At 40.1% G+C, this 21,937-nt stretch overlaps 1 protein-coding gene across 3 annotated transcripts in view; it reads left to right on the top strand.

Annotated features, from left to right (window-relative positions):
• The window catches only part of myo10l3 (myosin X, like 3), a 65,838-nt gene that overhangs the window by 40,476 nt on the left and 3,425 nt on the right, over positions 1-21,937 (top strand). For 2 of the 3 annotated variants that reach the window (XM_032567527.1, XM_032567524.1), the window contains exons 19-36: positions 2,288-2,368; positions 3,856-3,980; positions 4,608-4,722; positions 7,604-7,710; positions 11,325-11,711; positions 11,791-11,818; positions 11,900-12,730; positions 14,747-14,870; positions 15,054-15,297; positions 16,126-16,221; positions 16,410-16,503; positions 16,803-16,858; positions 17,966-18,108; positions 18,229-18,423; positions 18,531-18,688; positions 20,198-20,321; positions 20,635-20,932; positions 21,015-21,222. In XM_032567527.1, coding sequence (XP_032423418.1) covers positions 2,288-2,368; positions 3,856-3,980; positions 4,608-4,722; positions 7,604-7,710; positions 11,325-11,711; positions 11,791-11,818; positions 11,900-12,730; positions 14,747-14,870; positions 15,054-15,297; positions 16,126-16,221; positions 16,410-16,503; positions 16,803-16,858; positions 17,966-18,108; positions 18,229-18,423; positions 18,531-18,688; positions 20,198-20,321; positions 20,635-20,932; positions 21,015-21,222 — 3,414 coding nt within the window. The remainder of the gene's footprint in view (positions 1-2,287; positions 2,369-3,855; positions 3,981-4,607; positions 4,723-7,603; positions 7,711-11,324; positions 11,712-11,790; positions 11,819-11,899; positions 12,731-14,746; positions 14,871-15,053; positions 15,298-16,125; positions 16,222-16,409; positions 16,504-16,802; positions 16,859-17,965; positions 18,109-18,228; positions 18,424-18,530; positions 18,689-20,197; positions 20,322-20,634; positions 20,933-21,014; positions 21,223-21,937) is intronic. The other variant, XM_032567525.1, reaches the window with a different exon arrangement.

Raw genomic sequence — 21,937 nt, 5'->3', positions numbered from 1 at the left:
AAGAATTTGGGGACTGGGACTAATTCATGTTCATTTTGGCTGGACCTAATCACAGATCTGCTGAACAGAAACAAAACTTTATTATAATTTTGGACCCAAAGAGGAAGGATCCAGAGTCAGCACGCAGTTTCAGTAATTATAGCTAGAAACTAGTGACCAGGTCTGAAATCCACATGTAGTGATGGACTCAGACCTGAAGCTTCAGAATCACACAAAGACAGTTACAAAGTCAGTCTTCTATATCCTACTAGAAGAACATTTTTGGCAATAAAGGACTATTGTTGCAGCAAGATCTAGAGAAACTCATCCAAGCATTCATCTTTAGTTGCATCCATTCCTGCAACAGTGTCTTCACAGGTCTGCCGAAAAAATCAAACAGCTGCAGCTGAACAAAACGCTGCTACTCATGTTTTCACTAAAACTAGAAGGATAAAGCACATCACCCCTGTTATAAAGTCCTTACACTGGCTGCCTTTAGCTCACAGAGAAGACTTACAGAACTGTTGCTATTGAATCAACCTTCCAAACCACTACGGTCTTCTGGTTCTGGTCTGATCTGCCCTGCATCCCAAGAACCAGAAGTAAAAATGGAAAAACAGCATTTAGCTTCTGTGCACCACAAATCTGGAACAAACTTCCAGAAAACTGCAAAACAGCTGAAATCAAGGTTTAAAATCCACGTTTAGAGTGGCCTTTGGTTTGCAGTACCTGGAAAACTGATCAACATATTTGATGTGTTTTTGTTTGATTATTTTGATGATGGCATTTGACAAAATGTCATCATCAAAAATGACAAAATGTAACGGTTATTGCTTGTTTCATCATTGATGACTGTATGATGTTTTTATGAGGTAAAGCACTTTGAACTGCCTTGTCGCTGAAATGTACTATACAAATAAACTTGACTTGACTTGACCAGAACACCCTAACCACAACAATCTTTGATGTGGAAGTTGTTGCTGAGCAAAAAAGACTCAAAGTTACTTCCACTGGGGTGTTTAAACACAAAGTCATAGCATGCCCAAATAAGAAATTAAAAACGAAGTTGTAGATACTATGTGAGCATTTCAGTTTATTCTAGCTGCTACATTTCACTCCACAACCATTTCATACTTCTTTGCTTGTTTGCTTTTTTTCTTTACTTTTGAATGATTAGTTTTTCAAAAATAAGTACCCATTTTGGCAATGTCTCTTTGAAATTACTTTTTCAGATGTTGCTGTGTATAGTTTATTCGGCAGAAGGAGAAAATTATCCTTTCAAAAAAGCTTTTAGTAAAACTTAGTTGATGGATATGAAAAAGGAGGCAAATGCTGTTTCACAATATAGGCTAGAAAACATGTTTTTAATTCTGTAATTTAGGGCTTTTACAGAAACATTTAACTCAGTTAAAATTTTTACTGGCATGTCAAGACATAAAATGGGCCAGAAAACTCTGATGGTCACATATTTCTTTATCATTGTACAATAAGGAGAAGTAAAACACACAGAGGGGGAGGAGAAGGGTATCTGTTTAGTATCAACTGAGGATGATGGATGATGAATTGGAGGGAAAACTGGAGCTGTAAGCTGTTGATGTGTGGAGGAGGGGATGCTACAGAGGACTCCGTTTAAACACGTCCTAACTACAGCGAGCAAGCAAGGATTTGGCAGGTCGCCCTGGCATACAGGCCCAAAAATCCAGGGGATTAGGTTTGACGGCTGGGCAGAGAGGGGCCAACCAGGGGCCAGTCACACTCAGCTGCTGGAGACCCAGTGTCTGCCGTACTGAGAAAAGTCTGGGTGGTTCAAGGCTTCTCAGAGTGTGTATTTGTCCATGTTTCTCTCATAAAAAAGTAAATTTAGAGTGAAATTTAGTAAATTTACTTTAACAATTTACTTAAATTTAGTAAATTTTAAGTGAAATAAAAATGCTTTTATCTTTTCACTTCTTGCATATACTTAGATTTCTATATCCTTCACATTAAAATAGCAGGAACAAGGAAACAGGTTGAAGGAAAATGCAAAAGACTGAGACTTCGAGGGACACATATACTGGTTTTCGAGAAGCTGTCAGTACTTCTTTTAAAACTGACTCGCATGAAGGCAGTACATTTAAGGTTTTACTGTACTTTTGATTTGAATACATTGGTAAAACAGTTTAATAATTCCCAGGTGATTTGTAACTAAAAATGTGTATAGAATGTAGAAAAAGAAGAAAAATGTCAACTTTACCCTGAGTTTTTTTTTTTTTATTGACCTCAAAGTACAAGTTTTGTTCTTTACTGTCTTTGCGCCGATGTCTTTCAGGACTCTCTCCATTCCCTGATGGCCACATTGAGTGCCTCTAATCCTTTTTTTGTACGCTGCATCAAACCAAACATGGACAAGGTAAGTCATGCAAATTTCATTGGACAGGAAAAAAAAAAGTTTGAATCTCTGCCAGGTCTTGTGAAGGTCGCATGTGAAGTTAAACCTCCTTGGTGCTATTCATAGCTCCCCCTGCACCCAGAGCTCATATTTGTGCTTCAGCCTCTGTGATTTTCTCACTCAAAAGTAGAGTTACTGTTTAGCTGTAGATATTCGCTACTAACATATGACTTCTTCTTTGGTGCAAATACTCATTTCTCCCACTGTATCTTTTTATCCAGAAGTCAGAGGTGACGGCTGTAGTTGATGTTCTGCTGATTGGCCTGCATATCTTTCTGCATGTTCTCTTGCTGTTTTGTCTCGTCCTTTTTCAGTGTCCACCTCTCTGCTCTCTGAAACACACCTCCTTGTCATTGTCCCTGCCTCATGTTGCTTTATCTTGCTCTGGGTGGTCAAGATGAAGCAGGCAGTTAATTTGTTAATCCTGCCCTGCGACAGAATGACAAGCATGCAAATTTATGTAGACCCCCAAATGGAAAGTGCGCGTTTGTGTGATTTACATGCTGGAAAAAAAATTTGTCGCATCGGCTCGTTTTGATATTTATGAATTATTACATTTTATGTTGGTTATGTTAGTGAAAATGTAGATTTTATACTCAGCAACAATTGTCGGTGGGAAACTGCATAGTCTGAATAACACAAATATGGCCTATTTATATGTATAAAGAAATAAGAAAAATCATGACATGCATAGCCTATTATAACAAAGAATGGCTGCAAGAGTGTTCAGAAATATTTTAGATACATAAAGATTCAAACAATTGTTCTAGAGCTTCCAGAAGTTAGAAGAAATGTCTGGCAACAATTGTTGCCAGTGGGATTAAATGGGTTTTAGATGCAAATTTCCATGCTAACAAGTGTTGGTCTGTAATTAGACTGACATGTAGAAGAATTGCTATGATCCTGTGTGGGCCCTCTGTGTGATATATGGCCTTCATGTGGACCCAAGTGATCTGCCGGCCTCCAAAGAGAGGCAGCAGATATGGCAGATCCTCGGCGATAAGCAGGCCTGAGGATTATTGGTAACAACGCTGTTGAGGATTCCAGGAAGAAAAAAGGCCCCCCAGGCTCCAAGGTCTTGCCTAACAGAGCTCAGGTTTCCCAGCTGGCGATGTTTGTGTTTCTTTTCAGTAACCCGACTGTTAATGTTAAATGATAGTGCTCTTTGTGGTCATTTACTTTCTAGTTCAAGTTAAGCTTGACTCACCAGAGAGGTTGTTTGAGTGGGTGTTGCCTGCAGTGTTTAGCTGTGTCATAACTTTCTTTAGCTGCACTCAGAGATGAAGGTTATATTTAAAAGATGACATGTCTGCATGCTTAAACACCAGCTGTGCATTTGCTCTTCACCTCTTTTCTATTAAAATGACATCATAAAACAGAGTTTTTGCTGCTCCAATCACTGGACATGAATAAAAAAGTCATTCTTCTTGCTTGTTTGTCTCTGGCAGAAGGCTAATCAGTTCGACCCGGATGTCGTGTTGAACCAGCTGCGATATTCTGGGATGCTGGAAACTGTAAAGATTCGAAAGGCTGGATTCCCCGTCCGCAGAACATTTAAAGACTTTTTCAGCAGGTAGGAAAACCAGAAGTAAGCCCCTCTCAGACTGTGCAGCTACTGTATATTTGCTAATAGAAATTAAACAAATAACACAAATGTAAATGTATAAGATTTGCTAAACGCTTCTGTTACTTTAACTGCAACCCTTTTATTTTGTTCAAAACAAACGTGTCAGGTGGGTTTGAGATAAAACAGTATTTGTACTTTATACCAGCTGAAGAATCTGTGATGATGTTGGCCTGTGCCTGATAGAAAGTGCTTTCACTGAGGCTGCCAACAATTATTGTAGTTGAAATTGTACTTTCAAATACAATTTAGACACCATAATATAAAAAATTATCTAGCTATCAAAGACAGAATAATTATTTTTGCTTTATGCTTCGGATAAAGCTGTAATTTAATTGGGATCATAAATGTAAGGCATCATTTTTTAAAAAAAAGAATGACTTCTGTTTAACCCTAAAATGTTTCCATCAAATTTTGTTTAAAATTATTCAAATTTTTACTACATTGTGTCACTTTGTCATAGTTTTTACTTACTCTGATCTTATTGTATAGTTATACCATTGAAAAAGGATGTAGATTTTATTTTAAAATAAAGGCAATCAAAAATATTTTCTTCATGTTTTTGTGTTTTCACAGGTACAAAATGATCCACAAAAACAAAACCCTCTCGGCGGAAGAGAAGTCTTGCTGTTTGGAGATACTCACCCTTCATGATAACACCAAGAAAGAGTGGCAGCTGGGGAAGACAAAGGTGCAGCTCCTATACACACACTTATAAAAACATGCCATGACTTGTTGTTTTTTTCTCTCTTTTTTGTCAAGTTGGAGTGACTTGTAGTAGATTCATGCCCTGGGTACTTCTAGTAACCACAAACAACACCGCAGCTCAATGTTTCAAATTGTTTTCTCTTTAGCCAAGAAAGAAAATATCAACTTTCTAAGTTTTTGGTTTCTCAAATATGGATGGGAAAGTTTAACTGGATAGGCTCAGGGAGATGTTAGAAAGTCAGTTCATGTTTTTCTTTAAGACCACAGAAGGCCACAGAATACTATTCGGTTAGCAACTCACTTGACAAACACCTTGTTAGAGAGCTTTTTTATACACCGAGTGCATAAACAAGCCACGTTTTGCCAAAAAAAGAAAAATCAAGAATGTTTGAGTTTGCAAACCTTTGAGACCAAGCTGAGCTTTCTGTCACTCCTAAACTGTTAATGGGCACCACGGTCTCTGACTCGTGTCCCAAAGATTTGTCTGAGTCTTGGTGACAACTTCCTCCTCCTAAAAGAAAAATCCTGAGTCAGACAAGGACTTACTGTAATCACGAGACAATCCTGTAGGAGCTGCGGTGTTTTCCCCTTGACACATTCACCGAGCTGTGCATTAAACAAACAACTGTCCGTGTGAGTAATATCGAGGCAGACTTACAGTCACGACATGCTTCGTGCCCTTGTTTTTGAAGAGTTTTAATAGCTCTGCGTTGCAATCTGAAGCTCATTCGCCTCTTTATTTCAAAGAAAGATCGACTTTAACTAACTCGTTCAATCAGGCTGCACAAAGTCAAGAGAAGTTATGAAGAAAACAGCTTTTATGGAGTTCTTTTGAAATCAGCTAAACCCGCATCTGACCCCCAGTTCCTTCCTGCCCTCAGTTGTGGTTCCTGCGTGGCTGAGACTTTTCAGATTTGCCGTTTCCCTTTTGGACACTTTTCTTTTAATATCCCATTTGGCTAGCATGCTGTGAACAGTGTCAGCCTGCACACCCTTCAGGCCGAAACACATGGTGAGACATGAAAAATGATGCGAGCCATATGTACAGCTCGCTTTGAATACATAACTGGTGCTTGACCGCTAATGTGCAGATGCCAGTGTAAATTAAATCCCACACACTCACCCAGAGGAGGTGGCTGAACCCTAAGCTAACATTGCCTCACTAAGGTATTCATACTACTTGAACTCACTCATTCCAAACACAACCAACAGTGTGTTTTATTAGGATGTATTGTCATAAACCAGGGGTCTGCAACCTTTGGCTCCAGAGGTCCAAATGGCTCTTTGGACCTTCCAAGATGACTCTTAATAACTTTGGCTAAAAGTTACTAAGAACCAGGCAGCTGTGGTTTCTAAATTTAAATATAACAAACTCAGGTTTTTTTAACAGGTCTTATGACATTTCTGGCTCTAATTATGTTTTATTTGACAGGCCTGAGAGTAAAAATGGGTCTTCAGGTTGTAAAGGTTGCAGACCCTGGTCAGAGACTAACACCAAGTACTACATAACTGTAATTTGGACTTCACAGAAACACATGATAAGTCAGATTGAGCTAAATAATGGTAAATCCTGGAAGAAACCTGTGAGAGGCTGCAAAAGCCTTGAAACTGGGGCGGAGCTTCATCTTTGAGTCTGGGAATGATAGATACAGTCAGACCTACTGCAGAAGGTTTAGTAATTTCAACTACAAGACTTTGACTGAGAAAAAGGCTTAAAACTATGTATATCTTCCTTACATTTTATGTCTCATTGCAATACATTGAAGTTTTTTTGTTGTAAAAACTGTGAAAGGGCTCAAGAGAGCTCAATACCTCTGCAAGTCACTGTATGACACAACGTTGCTAAGCTCATGAGTTCGTGTTTCTGGTGGCAGTATGTTATTCCTGGTTTCTGGGTAATGTTGTGTGGCTTGTGGGAACGAGGCACAGGGTCTATGTTTCCTTCTGGTGGAACCAGCTGTGTGTAATTATGTACGCACTGATTGTGTCCAGGGGGAAGCTGTGTGCCCCGAATTAGGAGACTAGGGTTGATATTTGCTGGCTCGAGCATGTGTTTGAGAGCCGTTTGTTTTACAGACGGGGGAAGGATGTGGACGAAGGGGAAGCTTCCTCCTCTCACAAACTTTCACAGAGTTGGGCAGAGCTGCAGCTGTGGGATCCTTTGATAAGTGGAACATCTGGGAAACAAGCACACAAACACTTGAATGTCTCCACCCGAACCTCTTCTTCTGGGGAATGAAGTGGCCACATAAGCTCTGTTTTAGCTCAGACAAAGTTACAGGGTTTCCAATCTCTTACACCAAAAGTGAAAATGTTGAAAAAAAAGTTTCCAGGAGTGAGGGAAGGGTTAACTCAAACTCTTTCTCCTTCCCTCATGAGACCAAGGAGAGGTGTGGCTTTCTATCTGGACAGCAGCCACCATCCCTCCCCCTCATATCCCTTCATCCCTCCCTCTCCCTGCCTCTCCCCTCCCCATTTGCTATGCCTTTCTGCCTGCATACGTCAGTCTAGCTACCAAGGCAGCGGTAGCAGCAGAAGAGGAAAGCTCAGGAAGGACGCCCCGAACACAATGAGGCTCTGCAGCAGCAGAAACGCTGCAGTCTGTCAGTCAGTTTTCCTGCCTGTTCTGCTCTGCAGTCAGGAAGACCAGCTTGCATGATAGCTACAGCTGCACCACAGCTTCCTCCTGCAGAGACCAACAGAAAACAGGGGCCCTTCACATGTCTGTGGGCCCTTGTCCCCTTTTTTTTATTATTTACAAGCTTATCAAGCGTAGGAACTAACCCATCCTCTTTGTCATCCCTCCTGCCCCATCTTGCCTCTCTGTCACCCCCACGTCGGCCGTGGCGCTGCCCGTCCTGCAGGTGTTCTTGAAGGAGGCGCTGGAGCAGAGGCTGGAGAAGGAGAGGGAAGAGGTGCGGCGCAGGGCTGGCATGGTAATCCGCGCCCACATCCTCAGCTATGTGGCAAGGTGAGTGATTGGACGGGGGGTTGAATTGCTGAGTGGCAGCGGCAGTTGTCAGTGTTTGTTTTGTGGTGGAGGTATGCAGCTTATGTGTTTGTGTGCGTGTGTGTGTGTGTGTACACATGGGGGAGGTGGAGGGTGGATTAGGTGCTTTCATACATGGCTTTGGCAGAGTTATCTCTTCCCTGTATGTACATGCGTGCTATGTGGACTTGCTGAGCAGTACATGGCCCAGTTACTGGACAGCCAGTCATTGTTGCAGAACATCTGTTTTTTTTTTCTCTCTCAGGAGCCTTCATTTGGGATCTTTTTAGTTACAATTAAATTATAAAGTTAGAGGGAATGGAGCTTTAAGAGCCTGGTGACATAACATGGTTGTTGGTGTTCTTTATTCTATTAGCATACACCATAGCTAAAGCACTTAATTTTATACAATGTAGTAAAAAATGTTTAACTTTACTGTCCCAGGGAGCAAAAGGAGAGAAATTGATTTGAAATACTTCTTATTTAGAATAATCACATAATCATACTTGCTAAAATGCATCCTGGAGCTAAACGTTTTGTTGATAATAAAGAAATAAGTTGTTACCTATAAACATTGCCCTGCGAAAGTATTCTTAACACTGCAACTCATCCTGATCACAACATATATAATGTCCTGGCATGGTGGTGGCAACATCATGCTGCCTGGATGCTTTTGTTCACGGAGGCCGGTCAGAGTTGATAGGTAGATGGAAATCCTGGAAGTAAACCTGATAGAGGCTGGAAAAGGCTTGGGACTGTAAGCAGAACATTAAAAAATAAGGAGCAGCATCTACAGTGGAACGGCTTAATTCTTACTGTGCTAGAGTGACCCAGTCAAAGTCCAGACTCAAATCCAAATGAGAATCTGGGAGAAGAATTGAAAATACACTCCTGGTCTCCATTCAACTTTTCTGAGCTATTTGTCAAAGAATGGATAAAAGGACCAAACTTCTGCATAAATGCATAGTAACCATCTATCCAATATGTGTTTGGATGAAATATTTGGTACCCTATGATATTTCTAGTTCCAGTTATGAAAATTCTGCATGTGAATGAAATATTTGGCTTGTTGGATGGACTTTTTTTGGTCTTGTTTCCCATGATAGATGCATTTTTCAGGGGCTGAGATGCTATTTCATCTCAGCCTTTAGCAGAAAGTGACTTTCTGATAATGCGAACAAAGGAAGCAACCAGGAAATTGTGGGAGTATGATGATTAATATCAGCTTAGTAATATTCAGCAATGGTATCACAATTATATGTTTTCTTCATTTTGTGCAGCTCTGGAGTTTTGGAATTTAATTAATTTTTTTTATTAGGATGGTGCACACTAATCAACATCACCACAATTTATGGCAGGATCGTCATCTAGGAATTAGCACAATAGCTAAATTACATCCTCTGTCCAAGACAAGTAAGGAAAAAAACTAAATACCTCACATACATATAGTTATATTAAAAAAAGTTTTAAAAAAATAATAATAACATCAACAAAAGAAAACATTTACACAAGAAATAACTAGCCAAAGACAAACAGTATAAAGACAAGTATAAGCAGTGGAAGACATTATGAATGGATACATAACTGACTTGCCTTCAACTGATGCTTGGGTATCTTTTTAAAAGTTATGTAGTTTTCACTGGTAAAAATAAGTGCAACTGACAACCTGACCTACTTTCTGATTTATTATCTGATCACTTTGGAGAAAGAAGTACTATAACCTATAACCTAACACTGCACAACAATGTGAATTTATTGACCCACCAGTATTCATGCACTGTACAGAATGGAGGTGCAGCAGAAGTGACATGTATATTTTATAGACTTGATGTACCATAAAACACTTTTTGCATACCCAGAGAACTTGCATTTTTCAATATGTTAACCTCCATGGTAAAAGAGGAAAAGTGTGATGACAGCTTAAATGCTGTAAAACCTCTTAGTTCTTCAACGAACTCTCAGATTTCTTTAGCTCACATGAACATATTTATGAATTCCTCTAGTCTTTAGAATTTTATAATGGATTTTAACATGGTGAAAATCAAAGGGAAGCTGAAATACTTTTTGAGCAGAAACTGAAAAGAATCTAACCAAAACTTGACTAATTGCATAGCCCGACTCTCTTCTATTCACAATGCTTGTTAAACATCTGCATATGCAGACGCCCCTTAGGCATTTAATCTAACTGTACTCCACCTGCATGCAGACATATATAAGGTTACATACAGTACTGCAAAAAGCTCTGCTGGGAGAATATAATGGGGCTGATGACTGCATTCAGGTTATGGGTTTCCTTCCCCTCTGACTCGTTCTTGCTGAAGCCAGAGCCTTGGGAAGTTCCCTAAAGACACAAGTACAGGCTTTGTGTTATTACACGTAACATTATATCAGTACAGAGGCCATCCTGACACCAGAGGAAGCACATGCTGTGATAAAAGTGGACGATAGGTCAGACTGGGGGTCACAGAGTCAGAGCAGAGTGCGTGTGTGGTCCCCAGAAAGTTATGTGCTGTTTGGACGTGTCCATGTTTATATGCATCTAATGCATGTGTGCTGTGTGTGGGTGTTGGGGCTGAGTCACAATGCTAAACACAACGGTCCACAGAGGATTGGCACAGCCATACAGGCCTTTTTCTTTCCAGGGAGTTTATTTAAACAGAGAAGCAGAAATAAAGATGCACCAATCAGAATTGTGTGTTTTTGTACAGCTTTGGCCTGCCAAAACAGATTTTTTTTTTTATCCTAAAAACTGTTCCTTTTAAAGAACAATAAAACAGGAAGTTTCAAAAACAGCCTTTAAGCTATTTATACACTAGCCGTCCTTCTGTGAGGGGTCATTAATTAGTTGTAATAGGAGCAGAGGCGACGTCATGCACACGTGAGTGCCGTTGCTGTAAAAATGGAAAACAAATTATTAGCATCTTTAGCATGTTATGATAGCATTTAGTTCTACTTGGAGGTATGAGCTCCTTGAGCAAAGACTTCCGACTTGACTTAGACACGTGGTCCGGGAATTGAGTTATTAATGACGTCATTGTCAAGACAAACTAAAAAGCCCTTTGTTTGATACATTCAGTAGATTTATATTTCAAATCATACAAATATCACACTTTATGACGTTCCAGAAAAATACAAATCAACACAGTTTATATACAGTACATGCTTCAAAAAGTTTTAAAAAAAAGGTACGTGCTTATGCATTAAATTAAGGGCAAATGGTATCAGAATTGAATTCTGCTTACATAAATGCAGCATTATTAGCAAACTAGTTGAGAAAGTGTTTGCTTAAGTCAATAGAGACTTGAGACTTGATGTGTACTTGTCTTCTTGAAACTTGACTTGGACTTGTCTGTCAAAGATGTTAGATGTTACTTACCTTAACTCTGACATTTTCAAAAGGCACTTTCAAAGCACGCAAAAACTGAAATATTGTCAAACTTAAACAGAGTTACTTTCAGTTACTCAGTTCAGCCTTTATGTTTGCTGAAAGTATTGCTCTTTTGTAGCTAGACAGAATAACAGAAATGTATTAATTTGTTTGAGGTCAACATCAGCTCTTTTGGACTTTTTAAAAATATATATATATCTGTTTATAGGAAACAATACAAGAGGGTCCTGTACAACGTTGTTACCATCCAGAAGAACTACCGTGCTCACTTTTGGAGACGCGCTTTCCTGCGCCTGCGCTTGGCTGCCGTCGTCCTGCAAAAACACCGCAGGGGACAACTCGCTCGGTCCGTCTGCCACAAACTTAGGGAGGAAAAGCGGAGGCGGGAGGAAGAGGAGAAGAAAAGGAGAGAAGAGGAAGAGGAGAGGAGGCGTTTAGAGGAGGAGAGGAAAAGGATGGAGGAGGAAGAGAGACAGAAAGAAGAGGAGAGACTAAAGGAGGAAGAGGAGAGCAAAAGGAGGGCAGAGGAGGAGGAGCAGAGACTGATGAAGGAGAAAGAACAGCAGAAATTGGCAGCTAAAGGGGATACAACAAGGTAGAATGTAGTTTTTGTGTTTGTTGTGTAACTTTGTTTACTTTATGCTCTAATTATAATATCAATATTTTTTCTGTAGGAACTCCCTGAACGGCGCTTGCCCTAAGGTAACTCAATTTTATCTTCTGCTTCTAAAATAATAACTAAACATGATATGTGAGCAGATGTTTGAATTTTCTGGTCAACAGCAGGATCTCACCCAGACTCCGTCCTACAACCACACCTCTGAGGAGGAGAGCCGCCAGATGGAGGAGATCCTGCGTCTCGAGAGGGAGATCGAGCGTCTGCAGAAGCAGCAGGAGGATGGCGTGTCGCTCCTCGGGGACGTTTCCCGCGAGGAACTGCGTCAGATGAGGGACGCTGAGATCTACAGGCTGGAGAAGGAGGCGTCTCGCGTGGCAACAGAGTTCCTGGAGCTGCTGGACTTTGGAGGGCTAGAGCCATCGCTCTCAAGTGAGGAAAATCTCCACGAAGTGAATGAATCGGCAGCTCCTTTGGCTGAGGAGGAAGTGGACGAGGGTTTCCCCACGGAGGACGAATGTGTTCCTTTGCCGGACTTTCCTCCCCCAGCTGCAGTTCCTCTTGATACAGACGTGTTTCAGAGTATTCCTCCTCCTCCCCCTGCCTTTGCAGAAGGACTCATGGTGTCCTCATCCTCAGGTCCTCACTCTGTACCAGAAAAACTCCCCCTTGCCCCCTCTAATGGACTTAATCATACCCCCATTGTTACAGTCTCACAAACCCGTCCCCCTCCTCCTTGTCCTCTTATAGTGACTAATGGAGAAAGGCAGCCATGCCAGAGAACTACCAGAAATTTGGATTTTGTGCCTTTGAACAATGTGCCATCGCAGTCAAACCTGCCAGACGCAGAGTCAGACTATGATCAGGAGGAGTTTGAGGAGGTCCACGGGAGCTCAGGTGCTAGTATCAACGATGGCCATATCACCGACGAGGAGGTGTTACGAGAATCCTCCTGCACCCAAAACAGCCTGGATTCTTTCAGAGGCAGCTCAGACTCAGTAAGTTCAGCTTCTGCTGAATATTTATCTATCAAACCTTTCTTGCCACATTGTACCCCCACGCCTCTGTGTATTTAATTTTATGTGATAGACCAACAACCTGGAGTAGGATTGTTGTCCATCTGAAAGGTGAACCTCTGCCACGGTCTTTTGTAGCCTCTCAACTATGGCTGGACAATAAATCAATAACAATAGTGATAGGCACGTGACCAATATCAATAAATTATACGTTCTATACAATGCTGAATAGTCTCACTAAACTCTGATCCAGCATTCTGGTGGCTGTAGGCAGAGGAAAGACTTTAGCTACTCTAACAGCAGGCTAAAACGTTTGGTGGCATCAACTAATTCAGTCACTCTTTGGTTACCTAGCAACAGTTTGTTGCTAGGTAATAGTTTGTGACTTGTACAGCAGCAGTTTCAGGTTTCTCCACCGTGCCTCATAACTGCTTAATAATAAAAACAGTGGCATGGAGTGGAAGAAGAAAATGAGTACAACAGCTTGAGGGGAAATGGTGGATAAAAAGGTCACTTTGTTAGCTTGGCCGTATTTACTGTATTTAAAGGAAGAAAATGAATCAATAATTATCTATATCGACTGATATGAAACCTTATATTGTGATACATTTCACTAAATTATCCAGCCCCACTCTCAATAGGTTTGCTCTGTTTTTCACTCCATCCATCCTCCCATCAACTTTCACCAGCTTCCCTTATATTTCCACATCATAATTCTGCCACTACCAGGTTTCCTTCTGGGATATGCAGTGTAGGTTTTCCCCCAATGTAGGCTTAAAGGTTCAGTTCTGGTTTCTTCAGATTAGCCTACCTCGTTCTTCATGTTTGCTGTGTTTCCTTCATGACTTGTAGCAAACTTTAAACAGGACTTCTTATGGTGAGGGAGGTTGTCTTCCTCCCTCACCTGAAGGCTAGATTTGTGGTGTGTGCAACTAAAAGTTGTCCTAGCTTGAGATTCTCCCACCTCAACTATGGAAGCTCCTCCAGACTGACCATCGACTTATTGGATGCTTCTCTTCGCCTGACATTTTAAGTTGTTTGGAGATGTGCCATATTGTCACCATTTTGAGATGTGTTTTTGATCAGGGCTATGTGAGCTGTTCAAAGGTTTTGATATTGGGTAATAACCAAACCCTGCTTCTAGCTTCTTTACAGCTTTAGCCCTGATGTGCCTGATGTGTTCCTTGGATATTATTTGGTAGCGTGAGAGAAGAAAATGCTTTAAACAGTTATACTCTACATTGTTCTGGTCAAATACATAAAATCAGAATGAAATACATAAAAGTTTGTAGTTCTGATGTGACAGAATGTGTTCAAGAGATTTGAAAACTCTTGTAAGTCACTATGTTGTAATCCAAATCACTGAAAGTAACATCTGAACCAAGTAGACATAAAAATCCAAAAGAGCAAAATCCTTAGTGAGAAAACTCAAAATATGCATTATTAAAGTTGAACCTAAACGAGAGCTCACTGAGGTTGCTCTTACATGCACTAAAACACCAAGAATGTCTGGTGTTTATTATTTTGCTTTAACATATGACTTCTCCACACATGATCCTTTGCTGTGTTGCCTGCTGCTGTCACCACAAAGCCCAGCTCACATGGAAACAACAATGAAGCTGAGTTGAAATCATTTGTTTTGGCTCCGCAGATGTGGCTGCATTTGAGCCTAAATGCAAGATACTGCAGGCTTAGCAGAGCCTTCAGTCTGAACTTTGTGGCATCAGCAGAATGTCAGAGGAAAAGAAAAATGTTGTATGTGTTGGCATGCAGAAACGTGCATCTGTGTCGGTGTGAAGGGATGGCTTTTAAAGATTTCTGTAAGCGAGTTCAGACAGAATGTCAGAAGTGAAATTACAGAATTGTGCAGATCTAAAGGAAGTGGTCATTAATTATATTTGCAGCTCAAGGATTTTTTACCTTATGCATGTTGAGCAAAGCATTTCTGTGAATTTCACATCCACCCAGAGTGAACATCACAGTACTGCTGTGTTTCAGTTCATTGACAGTGACGAGGAGAATGACGGCTACGTGGACACAGATGAGGAGATTTCTAATGGGAGAGTGAGTTTGCTGAATGGCAGTGGGCCTCCATATTTCCATGGCTACCTCTACATGAAGGGTGAGTACCGAGCCACTGCGCATGAGGCATGCAAACGATTAATGCACAGCTAAGCACAGCTTCAATATGTCGACATTGGGTCTTTCAGACTGGTACATATCCTTGCATTTTAGTCACTGGAAGCAACATTGTTTTAAGTGCAATATCTCGTCACATTTTAAAATTATACAATAAACATTTCAGGTGGACTCATGATCCCATGGCGTCGCCGCTGGTGTGTCCTCAAAGACGAGACCTTCATGTGGTTCCGGGCCAAACAGGATTCCCTCAAATCTGGCTGGCTTTACAAAAAAGGCGGAGGGATGTCCACTTTGTCTCGGCGCAACTGGAAGATGCGATGGTTTGTCTTGCGTGAAGCAAAACTCATGTACTTCGAAAACGACAGCGAAGAGAAGCTGAAAGGAACGATAGACATCCGTGCAGCCAAGTAAGAAACCTTAAATAAATGTCATACAGTGTCAAGTATTTTAAAGTAGTTTTATTTCCATCTTGTCACAATACAACCACATACAGTTCAGACCAAAAGTTTGGACACACTTTCTCATTGAATTCAATGAGAAAGTGTGTCCAAACCTTTGGTCTGTACTGTATATTAAATTTTTCAAGTGGAAAGAAGATGATAAACGGGCCTCAAAATCACTTACAAGTCTGAAAAATGCGTTGTGCTTTTACATTCAGACCCCCTAATATCCTAACACCTTTAGATAAATTCAAATGCATCAAATTCCCTTCAGAAAACAACCTTGTAGGAAACAATCTGTAAAAATGACAACTGTCGTTATTTTTTCAAAAAATCTGCCCTCGAGTTGTAGTAAACTACAAGCCATCTCAGTGGAAACATTAAACATGTGGGAGGAGGTGTCTCAGTCAGATAAAACCAAAACTGAACTTTTTTGGACTAAAAGCCCAAAAAACTAATACTGCACAGGACCCTGGCCTGAACACACCATGATGGCCATAAAATTAAAATGCGGTGGCAGCAGCAGCATCATTCTGTTGGGATATTGACTCTATAAAGCATTAGCTAAAGGAAGCTGAATTCAAACACTGATTTTTATTTATTTTGAAACTTCTTTGACCATCATTGCTTGCTGCTTTAAGTTGGTTTGTTGCATAAAATCCCAATTTGATTCATTGAAATTTGTGGCCATAGCAGGACAAATGTTAAAAGGTTTAAAGGGTATAAATAATTTTTGCAAGGTACTGTAGTAATCACGTTATCATTGTCAAAAATTACTCTGCGTGTCTTTTAAAGGGAGATTGTGGACAACCACGAGAAGGAAAATGCTCTGAATATTGTCACGGAGGAGAGGACTTATCAGATCTATGCCGAGTCCCCCGAAGATGCCAGGTAAATTATATTCCCATTATTTCCATTCATCTTGCTCTCTGCCAAGTGCTGCTTTTTTTTAATTGTCTCAACCTACAAGTATAGAAATGAAGTTCCCCCTTGTGGTTGCCCGATGGAAGTTCACGGTTTAATTTGCAATTATGTGTTTGCTGACTTTGTGCTTTCTGAACTCCCTCTGACCCACTCAGTGGTTGGTTCAATGTGCTGAGTCGGGTCCACAGCGCCAGCCCGGAGCAGCTCCTGGAGATGCACCACGAACAGGCCAACCCAAAGAATGCTGTGGTGAGTGCCTCGGCTCCAGCCTCAGTTATTATTTTTTTTATTTATTGTACAATGAGAAGTGAATAAACATGTAACTGATTCCACTAAAGTCTGAAGGTTCAGTCCAGTTTTGAGGTTAGATTATAACTTTGGTTTTACTTGAAGAATTTGAAACTGAAGCTCTCTGATCCATAGCAAGGTTAATTTATCTGACCTACAACTTCTCTTTTGCAGCCATTAACAGGACTCGATGTCTACAGAAAATATTTTGGATTTAAAAGGCAAAGCTTTTCATTCACACCACCATTTTTTCTTCCTAGGGTACATTAGATGTGGGTTTGATTGATTCTGTTTGTGCATCAGACAACCCAGACAGGTGAGTTTCTTAATGTTATTTCACCTATTAGGATCTTTAAACATCTTTAATTTCTTTGTGAGTTGCTTCTATGCAATCAGACTGTCTTTAAACATTTAATTTGGTCTTGATAAACAGTTTTGATTTGGCTTTTGACTGCTCTCTCTCCCTTTTTATCATGTTCTGGTATCTCTCTATGATTGTTGGTTGACCCATTGCAAAAGAAGAATGTATACAAAGAGAAGGCAAAGGAACAATTATAGTGGATAAACAGTCTCTGAAAGCAAGGCTGTCTTCATCTGGACTGTTTTTTTTTTACAGATGCCATTCCTTTATGGAAAGGCATTTGCCAAGGACTCATTAAAATCCATGCCGCTTTTGTGCAGCACGCATTACATTTTAATTAATGTTATTTTGTCCCTTTGTCCACTCAATTTCCAATTTTGTTTTCAAGTCTGCAACAATTACCTATTTTATTGACAGAACAAATATTTTATTGAAGTGAGTGTTACTGCACTAAAAGTTTAATTTTCTGATAGTCTCCTAATTAAGGAAAATGTATCTGAATACAGACAAACAGGATGCTGAAACCGATACAGTGACATTATTGTCAAGAGTCGCTTGCTAGCGATAATCCAGACAGATCAACAAACCAGCATTTATGACATGGTATTCCAAAAAATATGCTCAAAATAGGTCTGTGATCTTTAAAAACTGGCCATTTAAAATGTGGTTGCATTATTTGCTGGGGTTGCGACAATATGTCAATGTGAACAGACCAACAACAGACATCACAATCTTTGTTTGGTCTGGCACCCTAAGACCAATCATTTAAAAATGCCTTGATCTAAAACAAAACAAATTGCCTGAAAGCAAGATATTTTTATGCCCAAATAATTTATAGGTAACACAATTTCTCCAAGTAAATTCACAGCAACTTGATAAAAAGCCAAAATCCCCCCAAAAGTGTAAAAAGCTCTTTTATGAGACCAATTTCAAATATCTGACGGTCTGGCTGCTTGGAAGGAGAATATGCAAATCTAAGATGTGGTTTAACACTTTTTGCAAAGTCCCTTTTTTTTTTTTTTTTTGAAGAAAATTTTTCAAAGTGATATTTTCTCTCTCTAGACCAAACTCCTTTGTGATCATCACAGCCAACAGAGTCATCCACTGCAACACAGACACGCCTGAAGAGATGCACCACTGGATTGGTCTGCTGCAAAAATCTAAAGGAGATACAAAAGTCGATGGGCAGGAGTTCCTAGTCAGAGGTCAGCCTGGATCTGGATTCATACGCATGTGTAGTGATAGATTTTCATACAGAAGATTAAATTTAAGTAATCAATATTCTAAGTAGCAATCCATGACAACATGTTGGTTTTAATTCTCAGGCTGGCTGCATAAAGAAATGAAGTCAGGAGCAAAGAGTACCTCTCTGAAGCTGAAGAAGCGCTGGTTTGTTCTCACCACAAACTCCCTTGACTATTACAAGTCATCAGAGCGCAACACAACTAAACTGGGAACACTGGTCTTGAACAGCCTCTGTTCTGTGGTGCAACCAGATGAGAAAGTCTTCAAGGACTCTGGTAGGTTTAACATCAATTAGCACCATCATTTCTGACCTTTTTTTGTATATATTGACATCACTCACACATACTGTATATCCCGTGTCTCTTTTCTCCACTCTACCCAGGTTACTGGAATATCATTGTTTATGGGCGTAAACACTCTTACCGACTTTATACTAAAATGCTGAATGAAGCCATGCGGTGGGCAAACGCCATACAGGGAGTGATAGACAACAAAGTTCCCATCGAAACACCAACTCAGCAACTCATCAGGGACATCAAGGTGATAAACTTTTTAGTTTAACTTTTTGTTGTGATGCAGCCCTGATTCACTGATAACTGACGACTTTAAGGATTGATGATTTATCTCAGAACTGACCATTTCAAATATTTCAGTAAAATGACAAACATTCTTTCTAGCTTAGCAAACCTTTGGCAGGGACACACACGGTTGCGAAGTGAGGTACTTGAACTGTGTGCTGTGCTGTTCATGTGGTTTTGCTTTTCCAGAACATCACCACTTTCTCCCTACCATACATTCAGACTTTGTGACATTAAACTCTGTAATCATTCTTTCAGTTCTATCTTAGCATAAATTTATTTGTATTAGGCCTAATTTATACAAGATTGAGACCATATTTTCAATACTTAAAATTACTTTGAACTTGGAAGGTCTCCATAGGTTCTTGGTGAAGTCTTCTTGTTCTTATTACGAATGCAGTTCACTCTCCTTTCTGTGTGCTAGCATTTGGTTTGTTTTGAGCATGCACAAATCTCCCATGCAGAGGTTGTATTGGTTTGTTATGGGAGCAGAAGCATCTCAGGGTAGTGTGTGGGGACAGGTGGGGGTGTGTGTGTGTGATGTAGTGGCAGCAATTATCTGGTGTGGATTAATTATCAGAAAATTTAAAGCAGGCCTCACTCCAAGGCTACAACCTCATCACAACCACACTGGGCTGGAGGTACTCCACGAAAATTAATGTAACACTCTTGGCACCGTGGCTGCTACTGTATGTACTGCAGTGTGTAATGTCATCAGCAACAAATGCTGCTCTACACTTAAACTCCTTGTACATCATAGAAATTGGTATGCACTGGCCTCGTCCAGTGCACATATATTCAAACTGCCAAGATTTGGCTGTGCTGGTTGCTGGGAAACTGAATACAGTGTTTTCGGGGTGACTTCAAATGAAAAACAGTTTTCATGCTTTCAAAGTTATAACTTTATTTTCATGATTAGCCATAAAAAGCGATGAAAAGATAGGAGGAAAATGTTAAGTCACAAGGTTTTATGATATAATTTTGCAATAGTCAAACAATGACTTATAGTTCAACTTCATTCTATTTTGCCTTGATTTATGTTTGGCTTACTATAATCAATGACCAATACAAAGACGTTTTATTTTTTTATCATCTGCATGAGTCTTCCAGACAGCATGGACGTTCAAATTATTGCATAATCTTCAGCAAGAATGAAACATGAGTGCAGAAAGCTGTAAAAGAAATAGGTCAATTTATCAGATGGCAGAAGTGTTGAGAAACATCCTCATTCAGATATAATCCCTCGGCTGTGTCATTGCGGTAGGATGAGTATCACAGGGAATTTATTTGGCAGTTGCTAAGAACATAGTAGCCTTATGAAATGCCCTCACAATGAAATACAATTTTTATTCATTCCAGCCGTGTTTGAGAAATCCTGAAGACTTTAGAGCAATCTTAATTTGGTGAGAAGCATTCTTTGTGAGTCAGTTAATAAGGCAGAAAATAACAAATTTGTGATTTGTTGTTACAGGAGAGTAGTTTAAATGTGGAGGCTGTGGAGCAGACGTACTGGCGGAACCCCATCCTGAGATATACCCAGCATCCTTTGCACTCCCCCCTTCTACCTCTACCTTATGGAGATGTCAGCGTCCACTGTGAGTGTTCATTCATGCAGTTTTCAAAGTTGTTGTTTTTTTGTGTGTGTGTATTGGCCAATTGTGCACTCAGAAAAATATTTTTAAGAACATTCTAGAGGGCATCCAAAGATTAGTGTCAGCTATGAGATGATCTACCTGATGTAATCAATTTTATGTCATAAGTTTTCTGTTTTTCTTTCTGCATTCTGCCCTGTTAACTAGTCTTTTTAGTGTATTTTTTATGGTTTAGTTTGAAGTATTCAATGAGTGTGTTTAAAAGAAAATCATTTTCTCTGGCTAAGCAAACTGTTCTCCCCTCTGTGTCTCTTAGTGCAAAAGGAAAAAGGTTACACCAGCCTGCAGGACGAAGCCGTGAAGATTTTTAACTCACTGCAGGAGATGGAGGCCGTGTCAGACCCGGTGCCAATCATTCAGGGAATCCTGCAAACCTGTCAAGACTTGAGGCCGTTACGAGATGAAGTTTACTGTCAGCTGATCAAACAGACCAATCACGTCCCGCACCCCAACAGTCCCGCCAACCGAGCCCACTGGCATCTCCTGACCTGCATGAGCTGCACCTTCCTGCCCAGCCGAGGAATCTTGCGCTACCTCAAGTTTCACCTGAAAAGGTGAAGCTCTGCTTGGACTAAGCGATGAAAAGTTTGAGTTCTGGTCTGAACGTTTGTTTTTGCACCTCTGCATTTTCTTCAGGATTAAGGAGTTGTTTCCTGGGACAGAAATTGAAATGTTTGCCCATTTTATCGGGGAGTCTCTGAAGAAGACAAAGGCGAGAGAGTTTGTTCCATCCCAGGAGGAGATCGTGGCACTTCTTACCAGGCAGGAAATGACCACCACAGTCTACTGCCATGGAGGAGGCTCCTGCAAGATCTCCATCAACTCTCACACCACCGCTGGAGAGGTAAGTAGACCACAATCACTGCTCATTGATTAGTTTTCCTTGTGTCGAAACAAATCCAACTTTAAAAAGTCATTTTTAGAAGATTGTTAATACACAACACAGCTGGGCAGTACTTAATCTTCTCCTGAAACTCAGTGCACAAGGTTGGAACGTACAATTGAGGAATTCTTGACCACTCCTCTTTTTATTATGTCTGTAGTGTCCAGACTCCTAGGTTCTCTTTTCATTTTCTCTCTCAAGCTCTGCCCAAAGGTTTCTAAAAGGATAAGGTCTGGGGACTGAGGAGGAGGTTAATTTTATGTTTGTTAAACTACTCCTGTGTTGATTTAACCATATATTTTGAATCATTATCCTCATAAAAATCCAATGATGAGTTGTGGTTGTTTCCTGCTAGAAGTCACCAGATGTTTATTCGCATTTTGCTGGTATTTCACAAAGTCAATAGACTCTTTAACACCATCAATCCAAAAATAAAAACTAAACCACATGTCCCCTTTATGGATTATTTTAAGGCCCTGTGTCACATCATATTTATACACAAGGAAAGTATGATTCTATAGATTATTAAAGTAAAGTTCCTGGATTCTGAACTGCTTAAGTTGAAAAAAATTAATTAATCACCAGCAATTTTGTTACATTTTATATCTTAAAATGTGATTTTTCCTACTTTAAACAAATGTACTAAATGTAGAAAAAATAATTTGCACATCTTTAC

Source organism: Xiphophorus hellerii, chromosome 7 (genome assembly GCF_003331165.1).
Source record: "Xiphophorus hellerii strain 12219 chromosome 7, Xiphophorus_hellerii-4.1, whole genome shotgun sequence".
Lineage (NCBI taxonomy): Eukaryota > Metazoa > Chordata > Actinopteri > Cyprinodontiformes > Poeciliidae > Xiphophorus > Xiphophorus hellerii.
This window is presented reverse-complemented; position numbering and strand designations above follow the sequence as displayed.